Genomic DNA, 15959 nt, shown 5'->3' on the forward strand with positions numbered 1-15959 from the left:
AAGATACCAGTCGCATCGTTTTCTCAGAAAGAGATAGGCTTAGGCGGTCAAAAGCTAGCCGTTTCGGCGCTCCCTGGTTAAATTTCGACAAATTGCTGTCATGCCCTGGCCGTTCCTCATTTACCCTCCATTCAGGTTCATGTTGTGTGGTCTCAGCCGCTGATCTTTGTCTTTCCGTGCAGGCATTAAGAAGGCACCGGCCGGATCTAAGACATGTTACCGACCCACGAGATAGAATGCCTTCGAATTGACATGGTCTGTGCCGATGGCCCCTGGTTCCTCCTTACGGACCTTACCATCAGACTGGTAGCGGCCATGATTGGTTGACGTAATCCGGAAAGATTCGCATCTCGGAACTGAGAAGCCCTCACGGTCGGAGTAGCTGCCGGAACGAGCGGAATCGCATGTGTCTCCTACGTCGACGTCGAACACAGAACAGGCTGTGTAACATGGAGTGCATAGCCCAACAAGTCAAGAATGCTAGCTCGAACCTATGTACGCTGGTGAGGCGAAGTTACAACGGCCAGGCCCTTGAAACTTGAAAGCAAGAACCATCAGAAGTGAGCACATACTGATTAGTTCTACATTTGTCACCAGTACATACTGATACGCATGCACTTTTCGTCATGCGCACGCCTCGGCAGCTGTGATACTCTTCGTGGGATTCATCTACTCAAATCCAGGACGGGTTATCCATCCGCGATCAACTTGCAGCCAATGTGCGTCCATGTTAGGTCTTTGGCTACCACCTGTCTCTCGTAAATGCGGACTTCTATCGAGGCGAATACGTCGCATCGCTTGCAACATCTTTCTCTGGTACCTGCCTAGATCGCACGGACACTAATCTGTGTGATTGGCGATTGAGCAGGCCACACGGATGCGAGAACATCCCCAAGTGTCTGGAGGGGACGAACCGTCCTATCCGATGGAGCCCCTCAGTACTCTCAGCAATGGTCAAGAGTACTCGAACATCAATCAAGCGGCGCGTGAACTCACTCCGAGACATTTCCCGTTCGTTGAGCAGCTTGACAGATGTCCACGTTTGGCTATGCCTTCGGTACATCACGGAGCAATCATGCGCAGCTGCCGTTGTGGCTGCTCTATCACAATCTCTCATACGTCGAGGTGCTGTCGCAGAGTCTGCACAGAGTGGGCGCACCGCTTGCCAATGGCAGGGAACGCAGGGATTATCGCACTCCTGATCATTCCATTTCCCAGGCCCGTGGTGGTAGGTAATCTGAGATAGCGAGAAAACGGATGGCACGGCGAACTCAATTACGGCTTCTCATGTAACCGCTTCGGAATGTCGTGCCCTTCTTCTGACCGCACCAGTGGGCCAGAGCGAGAAGGTCTTCCCGCGCCTCGGTGCATCATCATCCTCGCAGGACAGGCGAAGACGTTTTCTGGTTGGCCCATCGGCCGGATCTAACACGGAGCGACAGTATGGTAATGCACAACCCAGCGGCTATCGCAGTTCCAATTCGGTCTGTGACCAACCTTGACGGTCAGTGAACGCATCGTCCCATTGTCAGGCTCCTGTATAAAACCAGCCTCTAGGTTGCGATGTCAGCCAACAGTCCCGCCCCTCATCCCCTCCAATTGCAACCACTTTCTCCCGACCCCTATATTGTTAACCATGCCTATTACCCTCTCCACCTCCGCGGGTAACGGTTACGCCACTAGCATGAAGGCCAGCGTGAAGCCCTCCAGCAACGGCAACGGGGTGAAGAATGGTCATGTCGAGCATGCCCACCAGGCGTCTAGCTCCAGCCTTCTGAACCGGTTCATTGACTCTTATACTGAGTTGCAAGCGTACAAGTACGCAACGCCATAATTACATCGTTGGCCGTATCACTGACGCCTTGTTCGTATAGGGGCGGGAAGCCCGTCGTTGTGGATGGCAAGACGCTATCCATCCCTGCTGTCACAGCCGCGGCGCGTTATGGCGCTGCCGTGGCGCTCGACGAGAAGGATGAGCTGAAGGAGCAAGTGGCGAATAGCCGTGCCGTCATTGTAGGCAAGGTGAACGCTGAAACCAGTGTTTACGGAGTAAGCACGGGCTTCGGCGGAAGCGGTGCGTCATTACGCTCGTTCATCGAACATCTTGACGTCTAACCTCAAGTTGTGAACGACAGCCGATACACGTACAAATGACCCGATCATGCTCGGCCATGCCTTGCTTCAGCATCAGCACGCCGGTGTGCTGCCGTCGCAAATGGATAGCCCCACAGCAGCTCTACCGCTGTTGGACCCCCTCGCGTCAACGAGCATGCCTGAGGCGTGGGTCCGGGGCGCCATTCTCATCCGCATGAACTCCCTTATTCGCGGCCATTCGGGTGTACGATGGGAGCTCATCGAGAAGATGGGTTCTCTATTGAAGGAGAACGTGACGCCCTTGGTTCCCATGCGTGGTAGCATCTCTGCGTCAGGAGGTAAGTCATGATCTGCAGCCGCTCAATCACCATTTCTGGCGCCTCCTTTTCTTCGAGGCGCAACCAGTGATCATTGAGTAGCCCAGATGCGAATCTGCGAGATCGTGCCACGATGTACTGACACTGTCCCCATCTAGATCTGTCACCTCTGTCCTACATTGCCGGCACCTTGATTGGCAACCCCTCCATCCGTGTCTTCGATGGTCCGGCCAAGTTCGGCCACCGCCAGGTTGTGCCGTCCACTGAGGCTCTCGCTGCCCACGGCATCGAGCCAATCCCCCTCGCGTCCAAGGAACATCTCGGTATCCTAAACGGCACCGCATTCTCAGCGTCCGTCGCGGCGCTCGCGCTGGATGACGCCATCCATCTCACGATGCTCGCCCACGTATGCACAGCTATGGGTGTCGAAGCTCTGCTCGGAGCGCAAGGTTCCTTCGAGCCGTTCATCCACGACGTTGCTCGCCCGCACCCGGGTCAGGTGGAGTCGGCCGCACACATCCGGCACCTGCTCGAGGGCACGCAGTTTGCCGTGACGAAGGAAGAGGAGCGCAGTATCAAGGATGATGCTGGCGAGTTGCGCCAGGACCGCTACCCTCTGCGAACGGCGGCACAGTTCCTCGGCCCTCAGATTGAGGATATCCTCCACGCGCTCGCCCAAATCCAGCTTGAGTGCAACACCAGTGAGTGATTTGCGGCGGTGTAATCAGAATGATTCTGACCGGATCGCCAGCGACGGACAACCCGCTCATTGAGGCTGAGACGGACACCGTGCATCATGGCGGTAACTTCCAGGCTATGGCCGTCACGAACGCCATGGAGAAGACGCGCCTCGCCCTCCACCACATTGGGAAGCTGCTGTTCTCGCAGTGCACCGAGATCCTCAACCCCGCCATGAACCGCGGTCTGCCACCTAGCGTCGCTGCGACCGACCCTTCGCTCAACTATCATGCCAAGGGAGTCGACATCCACATTGCGGCGTACACAGGCGAGCTGGGCTACCTCGCGAACCCTGTCTCAACGCACATTCAGTCAGCGGAGATGCACAACCAGGCTGTGAAGTAGGTTTTCATCGACTTCTTCGCAATGAAAATGACTGACGCTGTGTTCGTAGCTCCTTGGCTTTGATCAGTGGTCGTGCGACCATCAACTCGCTCGAGGTGCTGTCGCTGCTCACCGCCAGCTACCTCTACGCCCTCTGCCAGGCACTTGACCTCCGTGCGCTGCAGCACGAGTTCGAACAGGGCATGAAGAAGATCGTTGAGGAACAGCTCCCCGCCTTCTTCGGCAGCTCGCTCTCCCCGGCGCACCTCGAGACGGTCTTCAATATCACCTGGCCCGCGCTCCGCCATGCTCTTGACGCAACCAGCACGATGGACGCTGTCCCGCGTATGCAGAAGGTTGCGGCGGCGAGCACCACGCCCATCGTCGACTTCTGCCTCGCGAACGGTGCTGCATCAGCGCTGACTATATTGACTTCGTTCCGCGACGCCGTAGCAGAACACAGCGCAGCCTTGCTCGCCGACCTCCGCAAGGCGTACCTCACCGGCGAGCGCGGTGCGGCACCTGCTGCTCAGTACTTGGGCAGGACGCGTGGGGTGTACGAGTTCATCCGTGTGACGCTCGGCGTGCGCATGCACGGTAAGGAGAACTTGGATGGGTTCGCGGACGGCCCTGGCGTCACGGACGCGACCCTGGGCCAGAATGTCTCTCTGATCTACGAGTCTATCCGGGATGGCAAGATGCAGGGCGTTGTTGTTGGGCTGTTCCAATAGGGGAGGGACGGTACCGGTCGTTTTTAGATCTGCGTCGAGGGTTCGTCTATTTATTGCAGATATTATCAGTGTTTGTAGAGTATCTGTGGATGTATCGTTAGACAATACCAGAATGATATCGGCTTTGCTATGGAAAGCGCAGGGATTCGAACGAGTTCGAACAGGCTCACAACGGTTGTCTTCTCGCCCGGCGCTGCCATGGAAGCTCAATGACATGTGTAATAGATCATGCAGATAGTACTGCCGCGTCAGGACCTCATGACGATATCAGAGATGTATACCCTCATATTGACATATTGAAGGTGCTCTTGCTTTGATTCACTGCCTGTGACACACCTCGGGAGCACGACTGTGTATCTAAGGCCGTAACGATGCTGTGCCAACTGTGAGTCCAACTTGAACGCGGTGAGGCCCATACAAGGTCCGGGCCCTTACCCAGTATTGACGCAGCCTAAGAGGGAGCTTTTGCCGTATACCACCTTCACTGATGTGTTCGCTCAACGTGAGCTGCATGCTTGAGCGTAGAGATTCAAAAAATCCAGCCCCATAGCCGCCAGTTCTCCTCAAGTCGCGTAACGGTCTCCCTTGAAACTTGAAGTTGCAGACCACCGAGCCCAGTGCGTCTGTCGTCGCGTGGCTCGCGTCACTGATAATGATCACGGGATCGCGTTGCGTCGCGCACGGGCGTCGGGCGCCTCAGAGTCTGAGCCGTGCCAGTGAGCCGTCGGCGGTCGCGACCTGGAAATGCCATTGTCACTCTTACATACCTAGTCGGTGGTCCCCCGTCCAGACGATTGTTGCATACACCGGGCCTTATGATTGTAGGTAATCCTCGAAATACTTCTGGCATGGACAATAAAGATTCCGCTACGGCATAAGGAGGACGGTTATCTGTGATCATGGACGACGCGCAAGCTCCCGGAGAACTGAATGTACAGACCGCCGCGCTGGTACCCGACGAGGAGCTATGGTTCCCCGATGGCAATGTAGTGCTCGAAGCGCAGGGCCATGCCTTCAGGGTATATCAGGGGCTGCTCGGCTACAACTCCGAGGTATTTCGTGACTTGTTCACCGTTCCTCAACCACCATCTGCGGAGACGTTCGACGGGTGTCCTATGGTCCACCTCACCGACCATCCAGAGGAACTGCGTCATCTCCTACGAGTCATCTTCGACGGGAAGAAGTACGTGGTGCCTCGTTTGATCAAAGTGTTGACTGATTTTATAATCGAACAGATATTATCCTCACCACGTACGACTCGACTTCAGCGTTGTTGCCGCCCTCATTCGACTTTCCCACAAATACCAAATCCAATATGTGCACGAGGACTACCTTTCGAGGATGAAGTCTTGCTTCTGCACTGATGCTGACCAATGGAACGAAGCCTACATCAAATACGGCAGCTCCTCGATGGCATACGTGAACACGGACGCTATCCAGGCAGTCAATATTGCGCGACTCACCGATACTGTTTCGATACTGCCCAGTGCTCTGCTCGTTTGCTGCCATCTTGATGCGAACGAACTCCTCAATGGCAGCCGTCGCCTCGACGATAACCTCGAACGGCTCAGCAAACAAGACATCGCGAGCTGCATCAACGCTCGTCAAGAGATCCTTTACCATGCTATCAAAGCGTCCATGGAATTCCTACTCACCCCTGGCATCCCACACCCAGAAGAATGTGAAACGCAAGACCGTTGTCGGGACTGCATCGAGCGATTGCGCGCAATTTTCTTGGAAATGCACACAGCAGGGGGTCTGCTCTCAACGGCCTTCCTCACCCGCACAGCTTTGATCCGCGGAAATCGGCTGTGTGGAAACTGCAGAGATGCTCTCTGCAAGGATGAGGCTGAGGTACAGCCGCAGAGGCACCTCTGGGCTGAGCTACCAGGGCTCCTGGGCATAGAGAAGCCAGTCAGATGGCCCGAAGCCCCAGGCCAATAAACAACCTGTCCCTCCCCTGTGTGAGTATATCTGCAAGTTGAGCGGCGACCGGTACAGCTGTGCTAATCATTGCACTCCTAGAACCATGGAGTCTTCATGATCCTACTGATCGTCACGCTATGTGTTGTGCCAGTGGCCGCAAGTATGGGTTCATGATTACAGTATCAGTCCGTCATTGTCGGTAACACATACTGACCGTTGTATTTATTGAGGATTTTTCGTCGATCGATACCAGACCTTGATCGTTGGACGCAGCAGCTTCGCGACATCGGCCCATTTGCAACGAAGAGCGTGATCCGCGGAATACTTACTGCATCGTTGACCAGCGGATGGCGTTGCCAATACCGACGCTCGTACCATTCCTATCTGCGTCTTCGCGTGTACCACCTCCTGCTGATGCATTCCCGGGCCTTCCTGGCGCAGGCTGGAGCGCACCGAGATCCCTTCAATGAAGATTAAGACAAGACGCCCTCAAGAGACATCTGTGTGCTGCCCTTCGCGCTTGGCACAACTTTCACTCTTCAACACATCTCAAGCATCCTTCGTAGTTACAGTGTTGAACTCCAGGTTGATATCTCTGCCCACATAACCGACGAGAATCACACATACAGGAGAGGGTGGGATTGGCGGTTTGGATGACCACCAGGACTGTATTCCACCCAACTGAAGTTGTAGCTAAGTAGACGAAACATTTCACCACATTCACAAAGCAGTTAGCGACACATATTATACAGATATCTACTGTTCGTCCGAACAACCGTTTCGGCTGCATCGTGTCAAAAGAGCTGCGATTCGCAGGTCACTGCCGTTACGGGCACCTATGCGCTGATCACCACGCCCGTCGACGTATCCTTCTTGCCGGCAGCAGCCTCAGCCTGCGCGACCGCCTTCGCCGCCTCATTTTTCTTCTCCTCCATCTCCTTAACCTTCTTGCTTAGCTCCGCCGCGCTCTGGGACTTGTTGAATGTCATGCTCTTGTGGTGGCTGGGCGCACCCATGGTGCCCGCCTGAGGCGTAGGAACGCTCTCTACCGCGCCGGTCGTGGACAGACCACGGTGGAAGGTCGACGGCAGCACGCGACCCTCAGGGTGCTGGAACGAGCAGTTCGCACGCGTGCATGCCGTGCCGAACTTGCATGATATGGCAGAGGCGTTACTCGGTGCACGAGAAGGATGGGCGAATGAACAGTTGGGACGCGTGCATGCGGCGCCAAATCGACAGGGCGTCTGGGATTGTGGGTGCGAGTGGGTCGTCGGAGGTGCGGGTGACGAATACGTGATGGGTTTGAGTTGTTCTGCTGTAGATGCAACCCTGTTAGCCGGATGATTCTGAAATAGACAAGTTGAGGACTGTTCACCATGAGGGTTCAGCACAGCAGGGCTGACGTGCGCCTTGATACAGTCCTTGTCCTTGCAGTTCTTGCCGTTCTCGCAGGCCTCGTTGCTCAGCACCACACCACTCTCTGGCGTAGCCACAGGAGACGGATGAGAGTATCGGCAAAGTGCGTTCGTGCATTTCAGGCCGAACTTGCAAAGCGTGGGTGATTGTGGCCGCTCAGGGGGAACGAAATTCGGGCGACCTTGGGCTGACCCGCTTGTCGAGAACCTGATTGCCGGAGCAGGTGTAACCGCGGGGGCCTGGACAGGTGTCGGTGCCGCAATTGAAGGTGCGGGAGCATGTGTCGGCTGTGTGTGCTGAGGTCCGTTTGGCGCCCCGTCCGGGTTGTGCGGCGCGACGTTCTGACCAGGCGGGCCTCCTCTACCGCGACCGACGCCGCGAGAGCCACCCCTACCCCGCCCTCTCCCCCTGCCGTTATCCATCCCGCCCATCTGCCCCTGCATCCCGTTGACGCCTCCGTTAAACATTCCCATATCCCCACCCATGCCTGGTTGCATCGGGAACCCGCCATTCATGACGCCCATAGCCCCTGCCATCTGGGTCATGAGCGCCATCTGGTTCATCATCATCTCCTGGAGCAGCATCGGGTTCGTCATCGCCATATCCATGCCACCCATGCCACCCATCGGGAAGCCACCCATCATCATCATGTTCGCGTCGGGCGAGCCATTGGTGATGTTGTCTATCCGCGCCTGGATGTCGTCCTGCGGGAATGGCGGGTGGCCGTTACGTGATGGGCCCATACGCTCGAGCAGACTCCGCTGGCCACCGCCTCCGTGCTGCATCGCCCGCGGACCCGTTGGTGGCCCGTCCATACGTCGGGATTTGTTGGCATGGCCCGTGGGTGACGGTGAACGAGCAGACGCTGTGCGCTTCTGTGCGGTGGGGGATGTGGAAGGGATAGCTTGGGAGATGGCTTGCTGATAGAGCGGTGCACCGGCGCGAGGGCCACTTGGTGGTTTTCGTGTGGTTTCTACTAGGTGTGGGGGCGATTCACGGCGCTGAGTGGATGTCGAAGCTTCGGGAACGGGGGGTGCTGCGTCGGGCGCGCCTTTGGCGGCTTCTTCGAAAAGCCAGTCAACGAAACTCGGATCTGCACAGCTGGTGAGCGAGGAAAACTCAGAAATGCTCCGTGATCACTGACCAAATTCAGTCCCAATCACTTGTGAGGCTCGTCAGTATTGCACCGATACGGAGGACGACATCAGAATACTCACGATCTTCCAACTCAGAAGATATTTGCTCTATAGCCCCATGCATCGCGTCAGTGTCGTGTGCATGACTATCGTAACCGAACTGACCTTTAGTTTTGTTGTTGATAATCATTATAGTGATGTACTCGGCCATGACTGGGTCTGCAACTATCGTTAGTATCCGGATGCCTGTGAGCCCAGGGTCTACATACCGGCCTCCGTGCTGTAGCCCCTTCTCGTAAGTTCATCTTGTATCGAAGTCTGGAAAGATAGGTGAGCGACTAGATGCGAAGTATGAGAAGTCGTACAGGCGAACCTGCAAAGTCGTCGCCCGCTCCGTTCCGATAGTCAACCCAAACGCCATGGTCGATTTTCCGGTATGAAACGTTCAAATAAGAGATTGAGGGCTTCGGGGATGAGATACGAGCTCTGTTCCTCAACGGATGGTCGGCAGAGAGTGCAGCGAGGGTGGGTAGGGTGGACGGCAGGGTAGAGAAGGAGTGGGACGCGGCCGTGATGTTGGACCTGAGGTTATCTGTCCGTATCTGGACTTACATTTAATTTGTAGAGTTTACGTAATTAACAAAAACCGCATCCCGCGAATCAAATTCATTTAGACCTTCAGACGGCGGAGTCAGTCTGACCCAGCTTAACACCTTCCTCCTCCTCCATCTTGCGCTCTTTCGCGTCGGGGAAGTCCTACTTCGTAGGATGGGGCTCCTACGACTCCAACCAGCCCTCAAGCGGCTTATACAGGACGCGCGGGGCGCACGGGTAATCCGTCAATACCATGTCTCGCGACCGCGCTATGCCCCAGTCCCAACGAAGCCAGTTCACGCCGTCGCGAGTGCTGCTGTCGGTTCATACAGCCAGCAAGACGGCGAGCATGTCTTGAACTCTCCTTCCGAGTTGGCCCGCAAAATTTCGGCGAAGGTTCTCCCTAAAATACCGCGCCCGGACGTGCGCAAGGTCCTCATCGTCGGCAGTGGAGGTCTTAGCATTGGCCAGGCCGGCGAGTTCGACTACTCCGGTAGTCAGGCGCTGAAGGCCCTTCGCGAGGAGGGTGTCGAAGCCGTGCTCATCAACCCAAACATCGCTACATGGCAAACGTCTCACCAGCTCGCGTCGGAGGTCTACTTCTTGCCTATCACCCCGGACTATGTGGCATACGTTTTGGAGAAGGAGCGCCCGGACGGTATACTCCTGACCTTCGGTGGTCAGAGTGCTCTCAACGTTGGTATTGAGCTCGACCGGATGGGTGTACTCGAACGGCTCGGTGTGCAAGTACTTGGTACTCCCATCCGGACATTGGAAGTCTCGGAGGATCGTGATCTATTCGTCCAGGCTCTTAAGGGTGCGTGATATACCTTTCTAGCTTCGCTCTTCGTATTTGGGCTGCCCGCGTTTCAAGAGGAAGAATGGGATGAAGTTATTCGCTTTTTGCTCAATCACGTGATCGAGACATCCTCGTATGCGGTCACCGCAGCCTCGCGCGCACCGTGAAATACAAATAGCCTATATCAAGTGCAGTAGACGGTCATATTGACACTTTGGCTCACAGAAATTGACATCCCGGCTGCACAGTCTACTGCTGTCTCTTCGGTGAACGATGCGCTCGCTGCCGCCGACAAGATTGGTTACCCGGTCATCCTGCGGTCCGCATTCACGCTCGGTGGGCTTGGTTCAGGTTTCGCGAACAACAGGGACGAGCTACGCGATCTCTCGGCGAAGAGTCTCAGTTTGAGTCCCCAAGTGCTCATTGAACGGAGCATGAAGGGTTGGAAGGAACTCGAGTACGAGGTCGTTCGTGACGCCGCGGATGTAAGTTTTAGACTGTTAGCAGCTTATGTCCATCGCTCATATAGCTCCCAGAACACCATCATCTGCTGCAACATGGAGAACTTCGATCCGCTCGGCACGCACACGGGAGACTCGATTGTTGTCGCACCCTCGCAGACGCTTCCAGACGATGAGTACCACATGCTGCGGACAGCTGCGCTCAAGGTTATTCGGCATCTCGGTGTCATCGGCGAGTGTAACATCCAGTATGCGCTCAACCCGACTTCGAGGGAGTACTGCGTCATCGAGGTCAACGCACGGTTGAGTCGGTCTAGTGCCCTCGCGTCGAAGGCAACTGGCTACCCGCTCGCATATACGGCTGCCAAGATTGCACTCGGACATACCCTCCCCGAACTCCCCAACGCAGTCACGAAAACCACCACGGCATGTTTCGAACCCTCGCTGGATTACATCGTCACGAAGATCCCGAAATGGGACTTGGCGAAGTTCTCGTCGCAGGTCAACCGCGAGGTGGGTTCGGCGATGAAGTCCGTCGGTGAGGTTATGGCAATCGGGCGCACGTTCGAGGAGAGTCTGCAGAAGGCCATTCGGCAGGTGGACCCCCGCTGGAAGGGCTTCGAGGCGTACATTGAACCGGAGGATCTGGACCGTGCACTGTCGAAGCCGACGGACATGCGTCTGTTCGCCATTGCGTACGCGATGTTCAACAAGCACTACGACGTCGACAAGATCCATGAGCTGACGAAGATTGACAAGGCGAGTACTGTATGCAGAAGGTCAATCACGAGATGCTCATCGCTTGCGTATTGTAGTGGTTCCTGTACAAGATCGACAACATTGTGCAGACAGTCTACGCGCTCAAGGAAGCCGGTTCGCTCGAGAACGTTGATACAGAGCTCATGCAGCGCGCCAAGCGCCAGGGCTTTTCCGACGCGCACATCGCCGACCTCGTCTCGTCCAAGGAAGACTCTGTCCGTACTCAGCGCAAGTCCTTCGGCATCACGCCCTTCGTGAAGCGCATCGACACCTTGGCCGCCGAGTACCCCGCACACACTAACTACCTCTACACCACGTACAACGCGTCTGAACACGACGTCGAATTCAACGAACACGGCACCATGGTTCTCGGCTCGGGTGTGTACCGTATTGGCAGCAGTGTCGAGTTCGACTGGTGTGCGGTGACCTGCGCCCGCAAGCTCCGCGAGATGGGCAACAGGACGATCATGGTCAACTACAACCCGGAGACCGTGTCCACCGATTTCGACGAAGCCGACCGTCTCTACTTCGAAGAGCTCGGCTACGAGCGGGTGATGGATATCTACGAGTTGGAGCAGGCTCATGGTGTGATCGTCAGCGTCGGAGGTGAGTCGCTCATGGCGTTGCGCACGACAGTAACTGACTCTGTATTGCAGGCCAGCTTCCTCAGAACATCGCTCTTCGCCTCAAGCAGAATCAGGTGAATGTGCTCGGTACCGACCCTGAGAAGATCGACAGTGCGGAGGATCGTCACAAGTTCTCGTCGATCCTTGACAGCATTGGCGTTGATCAGCCAGAATGGATCGAGGTCTCCTCTGTCGACGCTGCTAAGGCGTTTGCGCAGAAGGTTGGGTAAGTGTTTGATTAGCAAACAAGTCGTTGTCTGTATCACTCACCATGGGTTTGATAGCTACCCTGTTCTCATCCGGCCTTCGTACGTCTTGTCCGGTGCTGCGATGAACGTGGTCTACGAGGAGTCCACTCTGGAGTACAACCTCTCAGCTGCTGCTTCCGTCTCACCCCTTCACCCCGTCGTCATCTCCAAGTTCATCGACAATGCGCAGGAAATTGACGTTGACGCGGTCGCCCACAAGGGCAAGCTTCTCCTGCACGCCATCTCCGAGCACGTCGAGAACGCTGGTGTTCACTCTGGCGACGCCACCCTCGTCCTCCCGCCCTTCTCCCTCACCGAGCTGGACATGGCCCGCCTGAAGCAGATCGCCGAGAAGGTCGCAGCCGCATTCGAGATCAGTGGCCCGTTCAACATGCAAGTTATTCGCAAGCCCACAGACGCACCTGGCGAGGAGCCCCAGCTGAAGGTCATTGAGTGCAATCTTCGTGCTTCCCGGTCGTTCCCCTTCGTGTCGAAGGTGCTTGGTCACAACTTCATCGACTTCGCGACCGCGGCTATCGTTGGCCAGGACGTGCCCGAGCCCGTTGATGCGATGGCGGAGAAGCGTGACTATACTGCTGTGAAGGTCTCTCTGTTCTCGTGGACTCGGTTGGCCGGTGCAGATCCCTTCCTCGGAGTTGGTCAGTGATGACAGGTTTTATTGTACTGGAACATTTCTCACGTTTTACTCCAGAGATGGCCAGTACCGGTGAGGTTGCTGCCTTCGGCAAGGACATCCAAGAAGCATACTGGGCCTCGCTCCTCAGCACGACTGGCTTCAAGGTCCCGCGCCCGAGCACGGGTGTGCTCATCGGCGGTGACATCAAGACACCCGAGATGGCTACCATTGCAAAGACTCTCGTCAACCTTGGCTTCAAGCTCTACTGCTCGTCCCCGGTCGTCGAGGAGTTCCTCAACTCGCTTCCGTACGTGAAGGCACAGCGGATATTCTTCCCGACGAAGGATAAGCGGAAGCTTCGGGAGGTGTTTGACGAGTACGACATCGAGTGTGTCATCAACCTCGCGAAGTCCCGAGCAACGGATGCAACGGATGAGGATTACGTCGCTAGGCGGTGAGGACGACTTGCGACCGGTGATTTACAAGTACTGATATGTTTGATTCAGGAATGCTGTCGACTTCGGCCTGCCACTGCTCAACAACGCGCGGTGCGCGCAACTGTTCGTCGAGGCGCTCGAAAAGAAGATCCCCCAGGGTGGTCTGAAGAAATACACCGAAGGGCGGATACCGTCCGAGGTCCGGAGCTGGCGCGAGTTCGTCGGGAAGCGCGCATGATCTCACGAACATTGATAATCATCCACCATAGACGGTTTCTTGAAACATCAAAAGCACCATAGACCATCTACGTAGTACCGAAAAGTACCAACTGGTAGAGCTGTATTCCTAATCATCCCCTGCTTTGTACTGTACACGCTGCAATTTACATTCCTCTGCTATAGTTCCTTGCGTGCGAGACTCAGTCGGTGGTGACGAGATCGTCGAGGTTCAGCTTGCGTTGTTGCTTGCCTGGTCTGCTCACTGGGACGTCGTTCTGGGCCCGGTCGAAGGCGAACCTTTTCACCAGCTCTTCTGGCATCTTACCCTCGATAGCATCCGCCATCAAGCGTCCGATGATAGGAAGGAACTGGTTCGCATAACATAACATTGAGAGATCTGTGAATTTCGGTGACGATGGAGGTACAGACCTTGAGTGCATGCCCGCTGCCAGCAGTCGCCAACACGACCCCCGCATCTCGGGGATGGAAGCCAATGACCCAGTCCTCATCCGCTGAGTCTGTGTACCAGCACATCCGCGTCCCCGCCCATGGCTTGTTCGCGAGCGCCGGGAACGTGCTGGTCAGACCTGTCCTGAGCTCCTCCAGCGCCGCCTTCGGGACGGCGGTCTCGAAGTGCCCTTTGCTGGTATCTTTGTCGTCTGAGTGCGAAGATGAAATAGGGAACACGGGCGTGGAGGCGGACGTGGGGTCGGGTCGGTGGGTGAAGCCGGCTGCATGGATGGCGCATTTCACGATATTCTCGTCGTTCGGCTGTGAGAGTCATCAGCGAGGGAGGCAGCCCTGAGAGTTTTGAGGGCTCACTGGGAACATGTAGAATCCGCTGTCCAGGTCGAGGTAGACCGGATTAGAGCGGTAGGCTTCGCCCTCTTCGGGTGTAAGCTGGATCTTTCCCACTACCTGCCTGCGGAATCGTCAGCGCACGTTCGTGAAAAGACAATGTTTCGCATACGCAGTAGCAACACAACTTTCCTCTAATTTCAACTCAGGGAAAGCTGAAGCAGTCCACGCGCCTGCTGCTAGTACGACGCATTCTGCTATGTACTCGCTCCCGTCTGCGCATTTGACACCCGCAGTCTTCCCGCTTGAATCTTTGGAAAGTCGTGCTACTGTCTTTCCCGGAACGATAGTCCCGCCCAGCTTCTTGACCTTGTCCAAGAGTAGCTCCACTGCGCGTGAGGAATGCACCCATCCGGCGTCCTGGTTGATGTAGCCTGACTTGTCTTTGAGCAGATTCTGCACGACAGATGACAATCGAGGTGAGGACGGATCTGATGGGACGAGAGTGGTGGAGCCTGCAGGGAGGTGCGCGGTGCGTACACCGAGGGCGCGATCATTTTCGAAGGCGAGGTCCCCGTACGATCCCTCGCCGGTCAGGAGAACGAGGACGCCGGACTCGTGGTAACAGTGCTCCCATTCGCTGGTGTTCTTCCATTCTACGAGAGCCTCGCGGGTGAACTTGGAATAGAATATGTCGGCGTAGGAACTGCGCACGACTGGTGAGGGTGTTGTGTCGATGAGTCGGGGAGACGGTGGCTAGCCGAAACAGGGTACGCACTTTTGTTGATGTCTGTGCTCGCGGCTTCGGGCGCGGGAAGTACTGGAGAGCGATCAAGAACAGTCACTTTGGTATATCCTCTCTTCAGGAGGTGGTAAGCTGTTGATAGACCAAAACAGCCTGCGCCTACGATCACGACGTCGCTTTCGTGCTCGCCGGTAGCCATGTCACCGTGGAATGCAATGATGCTAGTAGTATGTAAAGGTAAGATATCCTCAGCTCCATCTGGGACATCGAGTCATCTCTGAGCGTAACTGTCTGAGTAATAGATAGACGTACCTCATCTGGATTGCGATAGCCGCGAGAGAAGTTCTCGCCAGCAGCGTTCCAGACCCATTTGGTGACTATATGATCCGTTATGGGCCTGTGCCCTGTGATACATGCCGCGAAAACATCCTTCTTCCCTGAAATGCAGGTATGGCTCTGGACGTCGACGAAGCAGGCAAACTCGAACGGCCTGAATCGCCGAGCTTGAACGCTCATTCCTTTACGAGGCTCTGACGAATACGCAGTGGATACTTCTGCTTGATAGCAGAAAGATCAGCAGAAAGAGGGCTGTTGGTATCCGTTGTGCATTGCTGTGTATGTAAGGACAAGTAAGTAGAGGATGCCATTCTGTGCGACGCGCAGAAACGCCTCCTGGTGAAGTCGGTCCGACTGCAAACGTCCACGTGTCAGGCCACTGTCAGGCAGCTACGCCGCTACGAGCCTCCGCCCTCCTCCCTCATAAAGGTCGTCCTAGTGGGCTGCCTACGGGAGACTAACGAGCCTCGCCACCACTGCGGCAGCCGTTATAATATGGCGGACTCGGACTACAGGCTTGTAGGCCAGCGGATTGACTACTCGCAAGTTCATACATATCCTTGGACAACAGAGAACCGAGCAACATATGGGCCAAGAGCCATCCGGATTGGGAGCAAG

General features: G+C 55.9%; 5 protein-coding genes across 5 annotated transcripts; 3 read left to right on the plus strand and 2 right to left on the minus strand.

Moving 5' to 3' along the window:
* Positions 1-1410: 1410 nt before the first annotated feature.
* C8Q71DRAFT_155561 (phenylalanine ammonia-lyase) lies at positions 1411-4340 on the plus strand. The gene is made up of 7 exons (XM_047916652.1): positions 1411-1504; positions 1558-1818; positions 1875-2074; positions 2136-2432; positions 2570-3112; positions 3163-3490; positions 3544-4340. Exons 2-7 carry the CDS (start codon positions 1637-1639, stop codon positions 4202-4204), a joined length of 2211 nt encoding a protein of 736 aa, XP_047776660.1. The 5' UTR covers positions 1411-1504; positions 1558-1636; the 3' UTR covers positions 4205-4340.
* A 587-nt stretch (positions 4341-4927) lies between these two features.
* Positions 4928-6404, plus strand: C8Q71DRAFT_838244 (uncharacterized protein). Its single transcript, XM_047926479.1, has 3 exons — positions 4928-5387; positions 5440-6168; positions 6230-6404. The coding sequence occupies exons 1-2, from the start codon at positions 5104-5106 to the stop codon at positions 6146-6148; spliced, it is 993 nt and encodes a 330-aa protein (XP_047776661.1). The 5' UTR covers positions 4928-5103; the 3' UTR covers positions 6149-6168; positions 6230-6404.
* Positions 6405-6698: 294 nt separating this feature from the next.
* Positions 6699-9244, minus strand: C8Q71DRAFT_909046 (uncharacterized protein). Its single transcript, XM_047929022.1, has 7 exons — positions 9056-9244; positions 8952-9000; positions 8848-8901; positions 8764-8790; positions 8691-8708; positions 7506-8639; positions 6699-7445 (listed from the first exon to the last, which is right to left on the minus strand). Exons 1-7 carry the CDS (start codon positions 9101-9103, stop codon positions 6967-6969), a joined length of 1809 nt encoding a protein of 602 aa, XP_047776662.1. The 5' UTR covers positions 9104-9244; the 3' UTR covers positions 6699-6966.
* Positions 9245-9450: 206 nt separating this feature from the next.
* C8Q71DRAFT_859681 (carbamoyl-phosphate synthase) lies at positions 9451-13481 on the plus strand (the record flags this gene model as incomplete). The annotated part of the gene is made up of 8 exons (XM_047927676.1): positions 9451-10093; positions 10301-10560; positions 10612-11304; positions 11352-11901; positions 11952-12147; positions 12206-12828; positions 12882-13260; positions 13313-13481. 8 exons carry the CDS (start codon positions 9451-9453, stop codon positions 13479-13481), a joined length of 3513 nt encoding a protein of 1170 aa, XP_047776663.1.
* C8Q71DRAFT_155668 (FAD dependent oxidoreductase) lies at positions 13464-15303 on the minus strand. The gene is made up of 5 exons (XM_047916653.1): positions 15039-15303; positions 14433-14976; positions 14285-14384; positions 13892-14233; positions 13464-13830 (listed from the first exon to the last, which is right to left on the minus strand). The coding sequence occupies exons 1-5, from the start codon at positions 15202-15204 to the stop codon at positions 13663-13665; spliced, it is 1320 nt and encodes a 439-aa protein (XP_047776664.1). The 5' UTR covers positions 15205-15303; the 3' UTR covers positions 13464-13662.
* Between the last annotated feature and the right edge of the window lie 656 nt (positions 15304-15959).

The sequence above is a fragment of the Rhodofomes roseus genome (assembly GCF_022264815.1).
Source record: "Rhodofomes roseus strain CIRM-BRFM 1785 chromosome Unknown C8Q71scaffold_16, whole genome shotgun sequence".
NCBI lineage: Eukaryota > Fungi > Basidiomycota > Agaricomycetes > Polyporales > Fomitopsidaceae > Rhodofomes > Rhodofomes roseus.